The sequence below is a fragment of the Saccostrea echinata genome, unplaced genomic scaffold (assembly GCF_033153115.1).
Source record: "Saccostrea echinata isolate AGI-Se365-2 ecotype Australia unplaced genomic scaffold, CSIRO_AGI_Sech_v1 ptg000028l, whole genome shotgun sequence".
NCBI classification, from domain to species: domain Eukaryota; kingdom Metazoa; phylum Mollusca; class Bivalvia; order Ostreida; family Ostreidae; genus Saccostrea; species Saccostrea echinata.
The window spans coordinates 8,225,106-8,243,983 of NW_026889777.1; the positions used below are offsets into that span (position 1 = coordinate 8,225,106).

Here is an 18,878-nt window from a genome sequence, read left to right on the forward strand (position 1 = left end):
AAACGTACAAACCAATTGCACAGAATGACATACTGTGAATTGACGGAGAAATCGCACATTTTAGAGAAAATAAAGACTCCTTATATCTTATTAGTTACTTGGGGGATGATTCAGGTGTCCTGGGTTTGACTGCATTATGTAAGGGACGGTATAATTGCTACACTGTTAGACATAACAGTTTTCTTTATGCTCACCGATTTGCTACTTGCTTTGTAATTAACTACTTAGCGAAAGTTGTTCTTTTAAAGTGCCGACAAAAGACGTCTCTATGTACACTCAGAAAGCAAGTCATTATTGGCATGTCTTTGAAGAACAATACCTTTGACTACTGAATTTGTTAAAAATTGATTTTAAAAAGTATAATTGAGTTCATTATTCATTTTCTTCAATAACGTCGTGTTTTTACTTATATAGTGAAGGAAAATAATCTTTTTTTTTTCAATTATCACAGTTAGAGATGTAGTATACAACTGTAATATAAGTAATAATTAACTATAACTGAATGTCATGGATTCAGTTGCTGAGATTTGCAATTGAGAGAATTGTATGTCCATGACTGCATTTATTATAAATTCGGAAATCTCAAAATTGAGTATAGAAAAATAACATATAAAATAAAATTCATCTGTCAAGCACACTGGTCTCTTGGGTAAATTATACGAAAGCAGATTTTTACCTGGGTAATTCAAGTTTGGGACAGTTTTGACATATTAATCATTGTCAAATGTCACAGAGTATAATCATATGGGACACTCAAAGATATACGAATGACCAGAGCAAGTATAATACATATTACTCAAAACAATTTCTGGAAAAACAAAAACCCAAACTAATCTTCATAAATTAGTTTTTGTATAAAGTTTTATTTTTCCTTAACAGGCTAATATATCATTGCCTATCAAATTTATACACCATCAACACAGTTACACTGAAACAATTATAGGGCTATTATATAAACAGCACTAACTAATAAAATCATAAAGAAACAGATAATGTTCAAAAATGGCTGCCAAATGAATATAATTTTAAAATTAACACATTTTTGTACATATGCACTGTACATAATTAATGGCAAAGCATTACAAATGTAGAGTCTGTGTGAATCAAAGAATATGGTACATTTAATTATCCTTTATTCAATGATTGTGATGCTGGAATCATCTAGGAAAAGGAGAGTCTAGGAGGCCTTAAAAAAACACTTAAATCAGTTACAGAATGTGTACAAATTCTCCCCCCAGTCACGGTAATAAACCATCTCCATGACAAAATGGATAAGATTTGGAGAAAATCACAGAAATGAGGATAAGTTTATCTGATTCATCAAAGGGGACTTTTTTGATGTAGTCATACATATTTAAAACAACTTTAGAACAGTAGGTATAACTAGTCAGTTCACTAGAATTCAACTTACAAATAGAAGTGGAGTTGATATGTACATGTAATGAATGCAGCATTTCTTGTTCACAAAAAATTAAGCTTCATATGTCAGTTATAGACTTTTCCCTTTTTATGAAAAAATGAAGACATACGTTTAAGGTAAGGTCAAAAATGTAAGGTTTAAAAGGGGTACACAAGTAAATATACACCAACAATCTTTGACAAGTTGAAGAGACATAATAAATTAATGTGAAATGATCAAATAAAATTTTACACAGTACTAACTCTTTCATTGTTACTTTACAATCAACACACCTTTCCCTTACATCTTTTAAGTCAGGATTAACAACAAATAACAAAGAAAAGACAACTCTAGTCTACAGAATTTGTATGGAATAGCCAATCAGCATAAGACATCAATCAGAAGTGCAACTTCATTTATCAACTCCAACTAAGAAGGGAAATAATTATTCCAGAATTTTTTTTCATGATTTTTTTTTCTTGAAGTTTAGTTTTCACCATTTACAAACTGGACAGACAATATTGGATATGGCACTTGAATGAGAGGACTCCTTATGAAATATTGAATACAGACATAAAAAACAAGAAATTATTCACAGAAAACACCTTCATAAATAAATGCCTTCCCAATCACAACATTAAGGGAACATATAAAATTAATGTACTCAGATTTGGGGACCATTAAAAGATTGGACACAGAGGGCATACTATAAGTATAGGAGAAAATTTTCAGATACACAATTTGTACAATTTTTGTCTTATATGGGAAGCTGTTAACAGTCTACTGATACATTATACAATTTTGTCTATTGTCAAAGAACTTCACTAAAGCAAGATCAACTAATTGACATGGTTAACAGTAAATAATGCATGTAACAATAATGCTTATTTCTTTTGCATTTAGACAAATCTATAGTGTGATCATCCAAAAAAAAGAGCTCTTTTAATCAATAAATAAAAGTACACATCTACATTTTTTTTTCTTCCCTTTGCCATGTATGCTACTTTGCTTATTTTCCATAAAAAAAATTTTTTTTTTTACAACAACCGAATCCTGTAGCCAGCTGTATATATTGATACTCGGCAAATGAAAACAAATCAATTTATTTTCTATTTCTAGCATCTTCATGACTCATGATACACATTACATGTACATGTATTCCACAATTGCCCTTAGCAACATAATTATAAATCCTGAATTATCTGGAAAATATTCAACAATAAAAACAAACACACATTACAGCACACTCTTCTCTCCCAACAAGTTACAACACTCATAACCAATTATCTTTCCATAAAATGAGTAACCAGATGGATTTCATACTGTCTGCAGAATTAGATGTGGCCCCTCACATGTAGAATAACAGACAACTGAACTCCCCCCTTTCCTGAAATTGGCTTAAAGAATTGCGACATTTCAAACATTCATAAAATGCACATAATTTATAATGCATTTTCCTCTGTTCCAAATGCAGCATGTACTTCTTCTGTTCCAAATGCAGAAAGATGGGCAGAAGAACTTGGGCTAACACATGATGGCTTGGTCCCTGTAACACAGACATAATTCAAGTCCTTTGTGTCATAAATGCCCCCAGAGCCAACACTCCCACGGCCCCTATCACTCCGTACTTAACCCAGGGGGTGTCATCATTTGTAGACCTGTCTCTCTTGGAATAGAAATCCACAAAACCTTGCTGTAAAAGACAAAAAAAAAATGATTATAGTAATACTTCATTTTATTTTTCAAATACCAGACCTCTTACATGTAGTAGAAATATATCACCCTCTTCGGAATCAGACTACTTATTTCTTTTCTCTCTCTTTTAAATAAAAAGGTTTTTTAAATATTTGGGATGACATTCACAGTCATGTACATATAATGCCAAACATATAAAGTATATCATTAGGTAAGTTAGCAAGATTCCAGTTCCCGGAGGTCAGGACTATTTCCTGAATTCCAGGGAAATAGTCCTGAACGTGGGGCACTGGAATTTTGCTAACTCTCTCATTGATATACTGATACTTTTTAACTGTTTTATTATATCAATACAAGAGTAAAATCTGGAGGGTTTTGGATAACTTTTGAAGCAGGGATTTGCTCACTTGACTAACTCGCAGCAAAATGGGGATTAGTCCATTCAAGACAATTTCTATAGGAAATTTTTCACAGCTATCAATCTAATTCTATACAGTTAATATGGAAAAATCAAGAGAGGTATTACATGTATAAAAATTATAACATCACCTAAAGACTGAATAGTGGAAATATTTTATATATACAACCTAAGTATATTTACACTAAGTACAGGTAAAACAGGAAACATTACATTCCACATGAATAATTGTTCACCGCAAAGGCAAGGCACTGTATGAAAAATGGATATTTATTGAAACTACGGAATCAGTGTTTAACAAATTACAAAATTCAAACTTCACAACTAATAAATCTCAAAAAGTAGACAATACCAAATCTCAGAACAGCTTTAATTTTTCTTAGAAGTGGTTAAGGAATATCCTGAGATTTTTAAGACCAAAAAAACAGGAAGTTTGGTCTCACATACTTGTTGGAATATTTCAAGCATTTCATATATAGCCATGTTTGTATCTGAATATACACAACATGGTGTACATGTAAATAAAGGGAACTATATAAATGAGAAATGTATATTGATAAAACCATCAGAGTTCAAACAAACAGAAAAAAAAACTCCCCCTGTTAAATTTTCCAAGGTTTGGGAAGAGGATGTTGCAGCCTAATTCCTTGAAAAACAGATGAAGGGGATAAGAAGAGAAACATTTTGGCAAACTCTTGGTGTTGATTCATTAAACTGACTAAGGCCATTAGGAAGATATTGCCTGAGGAAGCAGGGAAGCTATTTGCAACACAGACACTTGTTAACTGTGAAGACTGTGTTTATCATCCTAGATTTGTCAGTCAAGGCTAGTAACTGCCAGAAGCTCCTCTAATTCATTGTAACGTGCCTGTGATCAGCTTGGTTGTATGCATGTTAGAAACAGATGGAGATTATACTGCCATGAAGAACATTGTGCACTCACTTCCACAATAAGTTAGGTAAAATTTTCAACTGATTCAAAAACATTTGATTATTGAAAAAAAAAACAACAACAGTAATTTATCTTTATGTTCACAGTAAGCACCCTTGACCCTGAAAGGAATTCAGGCAGTAATTAAGTCAGAAAAAATGTGTTCTTCATCACTGACCAAATGAAAGACGCATTATATTTATGAGCTTTGCTATCATCAGCCCCTCATTTACCTTCCTCATCACTTGCCGAGATAAATCAGCCCTAAGTAATGACCAGTCCATGAAAAGACTGGTTCCAGAAATATATCTGATGAAATAAGTCAGTGGCATATGAAAGCTTAAAAACAGCTTAATGGACAAAGGCCAAGTGGGAGGCTGCATGAATAACTTACATGTATTTACCCTGTGAACTGTCAATGTACAGCAATGAACAAGGTTCATAATGCAAAAACTGTTGTATGTTTATGAATAAGACCAAGGTAATCTATAATTGTACAGTAAGCTGCAATTTGTGGATGTAAACATCTGTAGCCTTCTGGGTGTACTAGGCTTTTAGTTATTTTAGTTCAATTACTGGGTTAATTTGTAGTTGGTGATTATGAATTTACATTTAATTAATGTCCAAGGACTTGCTTTTATGCATGATAAATTGCTCCTAACCATGATTAACTGCACAGTCATATGCTGCTTCATATATAGCTTGGACTATATATACTTTTTGTAAGCAGTGCTATACCATATGTGAATTTTAGAGAAAGAATTGTCCAATATTTAGCATATTCCTTCATAAATTGTTAATATTACAGATACTGAAAAATGATTCTACAACACAGGAGAAAATTTGATTGAGAAACACCTGGTCACTGACCTCTAATTCAGCTACAACTGATTAAAATTTACACAGTGTAAAATCCAGATTTCATTCATACAAATTTGATCCAGCAGTAATACCACACACATTCATACATGTATATCTCTCTGCCAAATTTTATAAAATCTTCAATTATATGTCGAGATCTGTAATCTTTACATTCAATTAAAACCACAATCCTGAACTAATTACTTGAGGCTAGAGATTGTACCCAGATTGTACCCAGATTGGCTGGAGACCAGCACTGAAATTCTCTGACAGCCAAGGTAAACTCGGAGGCTGATGGCATTTCATGGTCATTCACAGACCTTCATGAACAATGCAGATTTTTAACAGATTAAATTTATCTTATGATCTTTGGATACAAAAACAACTCTGGTATTTTTTAAAACTGTTGCCAGTTTTATGGCACTGCAGACATTCTGTGACAGAACACAAAATACAAATTCTTTTGATCTGTTATAGACCATTTAGGGTTTAACTTTAAACCTGGTAAAATTTGATTGAGAAGTTCCAGGAAACTGAACACCTTCATCAGGTTCATGTTCATGACAAGTCGAACCAGTTTGTATCTGTTATAGATCAAGGGTTTAACTTTAAATCTGGTAAAATTTGAATGAGAAGTTCCAGGAAACTGAACATCTTCATCAGGTTCATGTTCATGACAAGTCGAACCAGTTCGTATCTGTTATATACCAAGGGTTTAACTTTAAACCTGGTAAAATTTGAATGAGAAGTTCCAGAAACTGAACACCTTCATCGGGTTCATGTTCATGACAAGTCAAACCAATTTGTCAACATCATCTTCTACTGTTGCAGTACTATCAGAGGTGTGAATTCTAGGAACTGTTTACAGATGCTCTCCAGAGAGAGTGAACCAATAAACACAGTCATGTACTGGTATTACAGTTGTTCAGAACTACATCACTAAGGCAATGAAATATCTGTAGGACAAACACACCTTCCCCCTTCATTTCTTAGTTAGGTAGAAAAAAAGTTGAAGGGTCATTTCCGGAAAACCAAATGATCAAATTCATTGATACTCTGAGTGCAAGTACATTAACGTCAGCTCTATCTTATGACTTACAAGGATGTACTTATCCGTGAAATGTGTAAATTCACGTAACCACACCTCGAACATTTCCTTTTCTTTTAACTTAAATAAATTAATATAAAAAGTACAATTTTTAGTATTTTAAAGATATTAAGAACATAGTGATTTGACAATATGTGTATGATTATTATGGAATTATGAGTGCATGGTTTTACCATATATATAAAAAGATATTGAATGATACCTTCTAAATAGTACTGTGGGTTTTTACTTACATACACTAAAAAAAAAACAACTTTAAAGACTAACTAAACCAGGGTCAAGAATCCTAATTTCCCCTAATTAATTTTTTTTTTTTTTTTGATTTCCTTCCTTATGAGAGTTTGGGATGTAGAAAAAACCATTAAGCTAAATAGAAGCTTTCACATCCAATTTTTAAAAAAATGATTTTGATAAATATCTACATGTAGTTACTAAAGTTCTCTGTTCAATGGCTAGATGACATAACATTAAATGTTTAGAGAACAGAATCATCATGTACAAATAATGGCAAGGTTAAGAAACATGAAATGTTTTAAACTTTTAACATACAATGTTTAACATATTTTAATCTTAATTACTTGAACTTGCTAATTCTTGAACTTTTTCTACACACAAGTAGGTAAATACTGAACAAGACATCATAACAGTATAATTGCATTAAACCCAATGACAATGAATACACAAAGCATGCAGAGAATTTCTGGCCTGTTTAATGCAAACCTACACCAAATGTACTAATTAAGCTGCCAATATTTAAGAATGTGAAATGCCTGCAAGGTTCATTTGAAACCATTGGAAAAGAAACAAAAGCCTCTCCTGAAAGAATTTGGCACCAAACCACCTGAATGTTAAAGCATTCATATGAATAATAATTGCCGCATTGATCAAGGAATTTTATTACCATTCAGAATATTAATTATTGAGTCCCAGCTTTAACAAAAGCGTGTTCAAATTCAAAAGAATTAAAATTTGCTTTAAATTGCATTGGAATTTGTTCTAATCATGTTAATTCATAATTTAATTAAGAGATTAAGTTTACTTCTACATGCACTACTTTTTCATACAGCAAGGGTTGCAAATAACCATTCGCCCACTCACAAATGCAGATTGAGCTACTATTGGTGACAAACTCTATAGGGATCTTATTGCCCACATGGCAACTAAAAATTTTACAGGATTTTAAGCTTCCACAACCCACTCTTAAATTCAAAAGATACAAATTTTACACTATCTTGTTTTACATGGTCTTTTTACCCCTATCCCCACTGCTCTGATCAGAGAGAATCTTTTTTTAGTTCTGCACTCAAAACTATGATGTACTTTTTCTCCAACAACAAATGTGTTGTTCAACAATTGTGGCTTATGTTTATCATATGACTGCAGACTGCATGTGTCTCTGTTTTATCTCTGATTTGGAAGGACAAAACAACATAAACAATAAACTGTAACATTCAACATCCACAAAGTGCTCTCAGTTAAAACAAACAGTACTGCATTTTTACGTGTAACAGATAGAGCTGCATGAAATTTCTTTCAAGCTCTTTTTTTGTTATTTTGTATGTGGATATTAAACCTTAAGAAGAAGGAAAATAAAGTCAAAGGAAAGTGATACTGTAGATTACTTTTTATTCGCGAGAACTTTATTTTTGAGTAATTACGTGAGACTGCCTGCTCGCGAAAATTAAATTCTTGTGTATATTTGAAGTACAAAAGAAACCAGAGTAATTGAAAAATATGTCTTGCTTATAAATTAATACCTTATGACCACCTCGTGAAATTAAAGTGTCGCGAATAATTGGTGATCTACAGTATGTGATTGAAAAACACTTATGCCCCACTTTACAGATTAATGTCTACATTTACTTAGTTTAATTCAAGGAATTTGTTATCTATAAAGTCTATATTGCAGAACTGGCCTCCTGTTATGTACTACTTTCTATGCTGAACAATGCAGAGTTACACATTCCCTTTATATGAGCGACTATAAAAGTCTGGTAATGTTGATCTAGAAATCAATTTAGCCAAGATCTCTCTATGCAGCCTTGCCATGAAGGTGTAATAAAGTATCTCCACAGAATCGATAGATTTGTCTGCTCAAGGATTGACATGGAAGGTCATTTGTTGTACAAATGTACCAAAAATCTCATTGTTAGTCATGTGTCATTTATTGTTAAGGCATCTATCTGTCAGGAATGAGATGTTTGTCTGTTGTGGACGCATCATGAGTGTAAAAAACCTTGGTTTTTTAAATTTATAAAAATCCTAATATTTCATCAATATTCTCCCATTTAATACATTGATTACATATTGTTAGGTTTTTCAGAAAAAATTCCACTGTGACCACATGGAGGATTTTTTCCTGATTATAGTTGCATGTTCAATTTCCTCCTATGCTTGCATCTATAAGATTCCACTTGATATGAATACTGAACCCACCCCCACACTCTGAAGGACAAATCAATCCCCTATATTACACAGTTACTGTTTACATATACAACTGATGCTGGAGATTTTAATAATGACAAATCAATCTGGGGGAAGTTCCCAGTATTGACTAAAATATAAAACATTTCCATTTCGTCAATAAATACCATACTCAACCGATGGACTTCCCGTCATGTTATACTGTCTCAAAACAATATACTAGTTGATTTTTTTAAATGTAAGGACTTGAGGATATTTTTCAGGTTGTTCTATTTGATACACCATGAACTTAGTCTAGAAACAAAAAATATTGTATTATATTGGGGATGGTCTCATGATCGAGTGACCCGTTTTTCCATTTTTTAGGAACACTGGGCTCTCATTTGGGCAAATGCGGTAGTTTAATTCAAGCACATCTAATTCTAGGACAAAAGAGAGAATTGAGTTACCTTTTTCATAAAATACTTGTTCTCTTAATTGAACTATTTTCTAAAAACCTTGACCTTCCAAATACATGTACTTTTAAAACAAGTTAATTTTTTTTATATGATCAATGGCCTACATTACATATTGATCAGCACATTTTAGTTAAACATGCAGACTCTTCAGGGTTTCCATCATGTTCTCATCTGAGCTGAAATTTTACAACAAAACAGGAACACAATTTCTGTAATTCATTATTCAACAGGAGCTAAAGGAAATGTTTTTCATCATTTTTCACAATGAGGGACAGATCAATACACAGTCATGCTGCGAGCATTGCATTAAATGTCCTTGAACTTTAAAACAAATATGGTGAAGGATACTAAATCAAATGTCCTCTTGTTTACCTTCCACATAATTTGGATAAATGTAATATTATATATAATGGACCATGTGTCCACGTATCATATAGAAATTCTAGATTGATCGATAGGATGGAACAAGATGTGGGGGACATTAAATGATAGAATTGATTCTTCATCATCTTAGTCTGCTAGCTGAGCTACCTATTTAAGTTACCCGTCTGTGCAAATTCCAGTATTCCTAATAGATTATACTGGATAAAAAATATAAGGCCAGAAAGTTGGAGATTGAGATGTTTAGAAAGGAAAACCTTCCTTCAAATCCTATCCACTTCCGTGTGATGCTATTGCTAACCTTTTTCTTCCTTATACTACTGGGACACCAGTGGAACATTCTTCAGTAAAGTACAGTCACTAAGTTAATTAATGCAAGTTAATTAAATGTGGCAGCTGATGAGAAACTCAATACCAGTGTTATCTAATACAAATCTCCAGTGGATATTGGTCAGCTAGTTTATTTTTAACCCTTATTGATGCTACGTCATATTAACACTCCATCCCCACTGACAACTAAGACATAATAAATGTGTAAATAGCCAGAATGGAAAATCATTATGGCCAAATTCAATGCCTTTTGTCATGATATTCAGGTCTTATTCATCAGTATATGATATCATTGTTGAGGTGGTTGAAGATATTGCAATTTTCATTTACAGTAAAACTAGTTTATAGCGAAGTTCTGAGGACCTGCAAATTTCCTTTGCTATACTCGCAAAATTATTGCCAAATCAATATTTACAAAATTCAGATCTTTGAAAATTAACTAATGTAATTTCCGTTATTTTTAACTTCTAAGGACACATAATCAGTTTGCTACAACCCTAAATTCTCTATATCCGATTTCGTTTCATATATCTGTAAAATTTTACAAGGAACTCTTAAGAATTTCGCCAGGGATTTCAGAAAACTTCGCTATATCCGTAAATTCGCTATATCCGTGTTTGTACTAAACAAGTTTTACTGTATATATCAAATGTTACAGATGGTCACATTTTGATGAATAGTAATCAGCTGACCAAAGCCTCCTAAAAAAAATCTATATCTAGTAAATTACGCAATATCTGTTCGATAATAAGATATTCAACAACCCTAAGTATACTTAATACAAGATGAAAAATTAAAAGCTTTTAATAACCTTAATTGTTGTCACAGCCAAACAACAAAATTATTTAAGATGATATCTATGGGTAACCTCACTTCAAATCAAGAGGTAAAATAATGAACAAAGATATTGTTTATGACCCCAATAAAACTTTAAAAGATGAAACTGGTGACTGTAAGGGATGTATTACAAACAAACCCACTTTTAAAAATGACTTGAAAATCATGCACATGTTGAAGTATATTCACCTTGAATACTCCAGAAAGCCATAAAAAATTACCCGTAAGCACATATACAATTTAATACCTTCATCTGTATAATGTGAAACCGAGATTGGGGTAGTCTTTTCTAAATATATCAAGTTTTTTATAAAAAATTTCTACAATTACATATCTAAATTCTGAAGGACACCTTACATTTTTGTTGATGATACATTTTCTGAACCTGAATATGATCAGGGGACCCCAATGTTTCTAACTTGGATTTGCCAGAATAAGAGAGTTTCAACAGTTCAAGCAATATTATAAATATATACCCTGGAATGCATATGTACATTATTCAGACTGAGATATTATCATATTAACATGATTAAATCATCGCTTGACAAACACGTTTATGCATCACCATGGTCAGTCTGTTCATGTCAATTTGTAGATTATGCGTATATAAATCACTTAATGCTCATCTAGTTAGGAATTTATGATGCAATATGAGATGTATTTGTAACTAATGTTCTGTTAATATTTTGCTGGAAGCACTATGGTAAGTGCGAATAAGGCTGAAGTATGTTTAATTATTACTGAGGTGAAAAAGAACCAAATATAATCAATGATGGTGCCATATGGAGCATGTACGGGTACTTATATCTTCAAAATGTGAAAAACTTTGTGGTACGTCTCCTTCAATAAATTATACTTGTGGCTCATGTTTGATGCAACACTGTATAGTGTATACAGTAATTCTAATCCTCATTCATAATAATTATGTGTACCATTACTAGGATGTTTATATTACCTTCCTTAATAAACCAAATACACAAAAAGACCATGAAAACTAGATACAGTGTTGACATCCTGATCCAGTCAACTGTAACCAATAAAGCCAGGTGTTGGGTTCCCCCTTTGTTTAGCGGTTCACAACACAACAGACAATAGACCCCACTCACATGCTGATAGCAGATTTCACACTTACCCAACCACCATTTTTTGATATCCAATCCTTTAAGTTACTGTTCATATATGCGGCTACCCAGTCTACTATCGAGTCCACGAGTTGTGGCATATTTCTTGATACACATTCAACAGATAAAGCCCCGCCAAATCCTATCAGAGCCACTACCCTCCCCCAGTTTATGCCGTTAGAAAACATTTCCTCTGTAACAGTTGTGAAAGTCGAGTAAGCTGTTTCAGGTGTAATTTGTAGACTTGTTACCATTTCATGTAAGTCACTAGAATCTTGCTTGTTTTCAAACTCGTCCCCAAGTTTTCTGACAGTTTTGTAGATCTTGTTATTGTTCGTCTGGGACGGCGCATTTTCCCATTCGAAACCGTATTTGCCCAACCGGTAATTCACATAGTCGGCCACCAGACTTTTGTAATCCTCCTCGCCCATAGCTTTCACAGAATATTTTTTAGTATGACTCCGATACATGCATTGCTCTTACATATAGTAGATTAAGGAACATCTAAAATAAACAAGAATTTCCCACACTACACGACATAAATCCGTTTTCCTGTACGTACGTTATTGGTCCACGGTATCTTTAACAGCTGCGAATATTGAATGAGCCCCCTATACCAATGAAAAGCTTTTGCGACACGAAACAAAAAATCAATGATTTTACGTTACTTTCTCTGAAACTTTTGCAGGCTAAAAATATTCATACGGTCCATTTTTTGTGTAGTATTGTTTCACGACATCGATAATGTTCTCGATTTTCCAAAGGTATTTAAATTATTTATCTGCATTCACGAAAATTTAGGTCAAAGGTTACGTCAGTGAAATGAGGCATTTTAATTGGTTGTTCTTAAAATAGATAAAATGGGATTGAACAATGTAAATAGATACACGTGGTCGAATTCCTTATACCACAAATGATAGTACCTAGCAAAAAATAGCTATTCAGCATATGAAACCCAGTTAATTTTTCTATTACGTATTCAGATATTTGAAATCACGATGCTAATTTTCCACAAACCAGAAAGCAGATCTTCAATTTAGAAGAAAGTATCACAATGTAAATTGATTGTTAGGTATCTATATTTATGTGGTTCAATTTTTTATCCATCGTTTTGTTGTCAATGCACCTTCTTAATATGTACATATACACATACATAAGGAATTCGACCACGTGTGTCTACTGTCCATGCATGTAAATATAGGTAAATGGAGAACACCCCCCTTTCCCCGACCCCAAAGAATGTAATTTATCAAATTCTTCGAAGCAGAGGACTGTAACAATTTAACGGTATCATAAATTTAAGGTTCTGTTCTGAGAGAGAGAGAGAGAGAGAGAGAGAGAGAGAGAGAGAGAGAGAACTTTTTCAGTTCAGAATATGTGAAGACATTAAGGTATGTGGGGTAATATACAGTAAGGTGGCCGTAAACTTTAATTCATTATTTACTTGTATGTTTGCTAGATTTAGAAAAGCATGATTATATTATAAACACACTATGCAGTTTATTGATTGTAAAATGTGTGGAAAGGGGTGTACATGTATTCATATTTTGACTTGTCTAACTTTACCAGCTGAGTCGGAGATTATCAGAAAATCACAGATTGTATCCAATCGTTTAATATATAAACCGTTAAAAAGCTGTGTTTTACTCCACAGGTTTATGCTTCGCCAATTTCTTAGAATCGACTGTCATTCATTCTTAAAGTTACAGAGGAGATTTTGGCAGTTAATGTGCATCTTTTCTCAAGAGAACTATTAAACACCTTTTCACTATTACATCACAGACAAAAATGATTAAAGGTTCTCAAATTATTCCTCCCCTTTTGGGACAAAGACCTCAGGATATTAAGTCTTTGAACCTCTAGGACGACGATTTTGATAAACATTTGGGTCGTTATCCTCTCAAAGGCGGATCTTGGGTGCTCTGTTTTAGCACATTTTTTTTAAAGTTTCAATTTCATATGTATACATAGGCAATATAGTAGTAAAACACAACGAATTTCCCTGTGTCAAGGAAACTTACGGGATATTTTCTAAAAAGGAAATGAAAATCAATATACGTTTGTGATTCTATGTGGACAAAAGCTGTAGGACAGATTCAATTACATGTGCATGCATATCTAAAGCAATCACTTTGTTGTATTTCTTACATTCAAAGTCACCCGGACACATAGACATAAAAAAGAAATTTGAAAAAAACCTCACAATTTTGAAACTACATAGAATATAAATAAACTGAGAACTATTATAACGAGTTGATTGACACAGGAAAATTTATCTTTAATGTGTTGTATAGATAAACATAATCAGCACAAAAATCGACCAAATTATGCGACAGTAATTTTAGCCCTTATTGATAAGTGACCGAGAAAAATACATTGGATTTTAAGCACTAAGTTAAATTACGAAACTCCTCAAGTATATCTTGGAGCTTTAAAATCAGATTTCGTTTTGCAGACTATAAAATAGAAAGCAGGGGATATCGATCCGTTTCAGTCATTGGTCACAATTTCATTTTTTTCTATCGAAGTTCTATGTAATCGATTCTGTATGATTTCTTTATTCTGAAAGGATTTTAAAGAAAATCATATTAACTTCAAACGCCTACTAGTACTTCATGAGTCGGTAAAATTTGTATGAAGACGGGTGATTTTATAATCAAACATGCATGCAAAGAGATCCAAATTTAAAATCACAATGCACCTCTTATTATATACCTACCCATCCCCCATGTTGATCAATCCACTGACTTAAATCTTGTTCAATGAACTGCGTCATCCATTCGACTATCAGTTCCACTAAACTCGCCATTCCTTTCTCCACACAACGAGTGGAGAGGGATCCACTGAAGGCGAAAAGGGCCACTATCCGCCCCCAATTGATCCCTCCCTGAAATAGTTCCTCCACCACAGCTTTAAACATGGGGTAACAGGTGTCATGAGTCACGTGTAACTGATCCACTAACTCCTGAAACTGGACTCGGTAAAGATCCTCAAATTCGTCCCCCTTCTCCCTCATTGTGGTGTGGATCTTCAGAGGAGGATCTAGGAGGGGCGGGCAATGCGTCCAAGTGTGACCATTCTTCGACAGGCGGTAGTTCAGGTAATCTACCACGAGGTAGCGAGTTCCCAATGGGTCCATATTACGTGTAACGTTCACCATAATTTCTCCATATTTATCCAAATATACATAGTTTTCAATTTCACATATTATCCCTTAAAACGTTAACGAAGACTACCGAATCCGTCACATTTCTAGTACACAGCGATCCGCAACGATGGCAAATATTTAATACACCGTTTACCTATAGGTATGTATATCTACCTACGTCAGGTAGACTTCAAACTATGTGTATGTGTGTACACTGTATATACCTCTCTGAACGATCGGCCGGCTATGTGTTTCGTAAACACCACTACAATATTCACGCAGCTTCGTGGATATAATTCCCAAATCCAATTAGCTCAGCCTGAGTATATTTTTGCCAAGATCTATTGTACACAGTTCCAATTTCTTTTTAAATCTGAAAAGTTTTTCGACACTTTTTATAAACGCTGACGTACTGTATTTAAAATTCTGTCAGATATGCGTGAGAAAAAAGGTAGTAAAAAGCTTTTTTTTTTCACATGTTAGGTTGAAATTCCAGTCAGGCGTGAAACGGAAATAAATAACTTTTTCCATAAACATCTAACCTGTAATATCATAATATCACTATTTCATAGGGGAAAAAAAATACAAGTGCGAATATTGTCAAATCAAGCAATAATCACGCGGTGTATTAAATGATGAATGGTTTATAGAATTTATTTTTAAGGTACGGCAAACTGCGTAAAAACTTAAGACAACATTTTATTAGATTTTGTTGTGAACAATACATAATAAAATGTTTACTGAAACGCGGTATTAAATTTGCCGACTCTAGATGAGACATAAATTGTTTGTTACATTTTGTTTACAATTATTACACCTTAGTTTCACAAACACAACATTTCCGACTCATCTGAATCTGCAGGTCAACTGGAAAAAAAAACTGTCTACTTTTGTATCCGTTTATTAATATCAACTAAGTTTAGCATATCAAGAAATGTTTATATGATGTCCATCAACTATTTTTTTCTTTCACATGAATAATACACAAAATCTTTACAAAATACTTATTGGAGATTGAGTTTTTTTTTACTGTGAAATAAAAGTAGAAAGCAATATTATATAATCAGCCCCCCCCCCCCACAGAGAGAGAGAGAGAGAGAGAGAGAGAGAGAGAGATAATTAATCTGCATTCCAATGTTTTATCTATTTGTTTAAGCCACCGCTGAATATGTAAGCTGGGATGGATTTTCATTGTGTAAATTTAAATTCCCAAATATCTCTCGACCACAAAGCTTAACCCCAAACAACCATTGAATGGGTATGGCAGCTCTTATGAATGAAATATAAGGGTCTTTAAAGTTGAATGAAATCAAAAGGTATTCATTATCAAAATTAATACCAGCAGGAGTGTTCTGTAATATGAACGTGTTAATGTGCAGAGACTAAAAATAGAACATTGCAATGCAAGAGGCACGTACGTGGGCGAATAAGATCAAAGGGGCTTATTATCTTATCAAACATGTTGAGATGTGCAATATGTGAATCAAGGTACGGAATGTACTTAATAGAGTATTGACCGTTGAAATTTAAACCAGAATTCATTTCTGGATTCTAGGCGTATTTTAGAGTAACATTTATTTTTCTAATAGCACAAATTTATGCATAAAATTATATATCTATACTTTCCTCTGCAACAATTTTGATATTTCTTATGCAAAATTTGTATATGACAAAATTATGTAAATGACAATACCTATAAACTGCAGTTTAAAATTTATGGCAGATTTAAAATTTGAGATTGGTATTAAAATAAGGAGGGGTGGGCATGTTCTGTAAGAATTAGTAATTTTACAAAAACGTTTCAAACGTTTTGCGAAGCCGCTTATGTAAGCATTACTGTATCATCTACTTCAAGGTGGATAACCATCTTACACACCCTATACTAGATACACATTTACTCTTGTTTACGTTGTTAGCTAAGTGTTACCATAATCTAACCCCTTATTCAAACTTGATACATATTAGACGTTAGAAGAATGGATACTTTCTGCTATTTTAAACAATAACATTAAGTTATTATTATTAATAATATATATTGGTGAATATTGTCACCAGTTGGCTGTACACGAGCACGAACTTGACAGTGCCATTTTTACAAACAACGATTTTTTTGGCATTACTGACGACTGCTTCTTCAATAAAAATGGAACTCGTAAATTTGCATCCCTTGTCATTGGTCATTTGCAAACTTATTTAAAAAACATTCTGAATCTACACACAAGTACTCTGAGGTTTATATTAAAAAGATGCTTGAAGTTGAGTTTCCTATTGACAGTATTTATGTAATCTTTGGAGACCAGGTCTTCCAACAGTATTTTGGAATTACCATGGGTTCTAATTGTGCCCCATTATTAACAGACTTATATTTCTAAAAATTTCAACATGAAAAGTAGGAGTCTCTTGCTGTGGCCTTCGACATTTAAATTCATTAGGTCTTATAATTGTCCAAAAGAAATATGTTTTTATTATTAAAATACAAACAATTATAGCAGCTTGGGGCGGGGGGGGGGGGGGGGCGAATGTTGACAAAAAAGACATTTCAACTTCACAAATTTATAAAGATATAATAGACATTTATTGAGAGTTATCACTCTTAACTGAGTATCAATGATCCTTAATTCTTATTTCTGTGTTGATACAATATATCCTATTGAACTAGATATAAAAGACACCACAGTGTATGATATATCTGTTTCATATTCGGATATTTTATTAGAGAAAGACATACATGGAAACTAACAAACAAGCTTTATAACAAACGCGATGACTTCAAATTTCTATTTTCAACTTCCATAATTTATGTATCAATATACCATAATCACCTGCATATGGGGTTTATGTCTCCCAGTTGATCGATACGCACGAGCATGTTCTGTTAACGAACATACTCTAGACAGAGTAGTGACAAATAAGTTGATGATACTAGGATATCAACAATCTCGTTTAATGTCAACATTTCGAAAAAGCTATGGTCGATACAATACAATTTATCATTAGGTGATAGGTAGAATGTTGACAAACGTTTTTCAGATAAATAATTAGATCATAATTCTCAAAATAAATTGTCTGCAGAATTTTCAATGTGTGACATGTCGGCAGGGGATGCTCAATCCTCCATAGTACCCGATCCCATCTCCGTTTTCAGAGGTCCGTGTTTGCTCTGTTCACAATTGTTTAATTACACTTTTCAGCATGATTATTGTTTGTTATCCTTGCATTTCATTCTATAAATATTATATAATTAAAACATTTTCCCATTGATTTATAGCGAGCACAGAAAGCGGCACAGAGCACTGCTTGTAACTGCGAGCTCCTGACGTCTGGTCGAAGTGAACATTTGGACTGTGCACATTGATCCAATGACATATGAAGATAACGAACAATAACCAAGCTCAAATGTCCATTGAAACAATACAGATTTGGAGTAGAGCAAACACGGACCTCTAAAACCATTAGAAGTGGGATCAGGCGCCATGGAAGGGTTTACAAGCATCCCCTGTCGACCGGTCACACCCGCTTTGATCGGGCAAACAAAAAAAAATTCGTAGACAATAATGACGTAACAATTTGAATGAAAAACGTCAGTTAACATTCGACTTATTGATAGAGTGTGTCTGCTGACAAGTAGATGGAACGTTCTATCGTTAAAATGATATTGTCCAACGGACCCGGTTTAACGATATAATTCGTTCCGTGTATTGACAATGTAGCGAAATAAACACGGGCGATAACTCAAACTCTGTGTATTTAGAGAGTTCCGAAGGTCA

At 33.4% G+C, this 18,878-nt stretch overlaps 1 protein-coding gene across 2 annotated transcripts; it reads right to left on the minus strand.

Annotated features, from left to right (window-relative positions):
* Nucleotides 1–845: 845 nt before the first annotated feature.
* Nucleotides 846–15,331, minus strand: LOC133194092 (bcl-2-like protein 1). Of its 2 annotated transcripts, none has more exons than XM_061330059.1 (2): nt 14,683–15,331; nt 846–3,092 (listed from the first exon to the last, which is right to left on the minus strand). In XM_061330059.1, the coding sequence occupies exons 1-2, from the start codon at nt 15,121–15,123 to the stop codon at nt 2,964–2,966; spliced, it is 570 nt and encodes a 189-aa protein (XP_061186043.1). In that variant the 5' UTR covers nt 15,124–15,331; the 3' UTR covers nt 846–2,963. The 2 variants fall into 2 exon arrangements, with proteins under 2 accessions (XP_061186043.1, XP_061186042.1); XM_061330058.1 differs by lacking the exon at nt 14,683–15,331 and adding an exon at nt 11,975–12,541.
* Between the last annotated feature and the right edge of the window lie 3,547 nt (nt 15,332–18,878).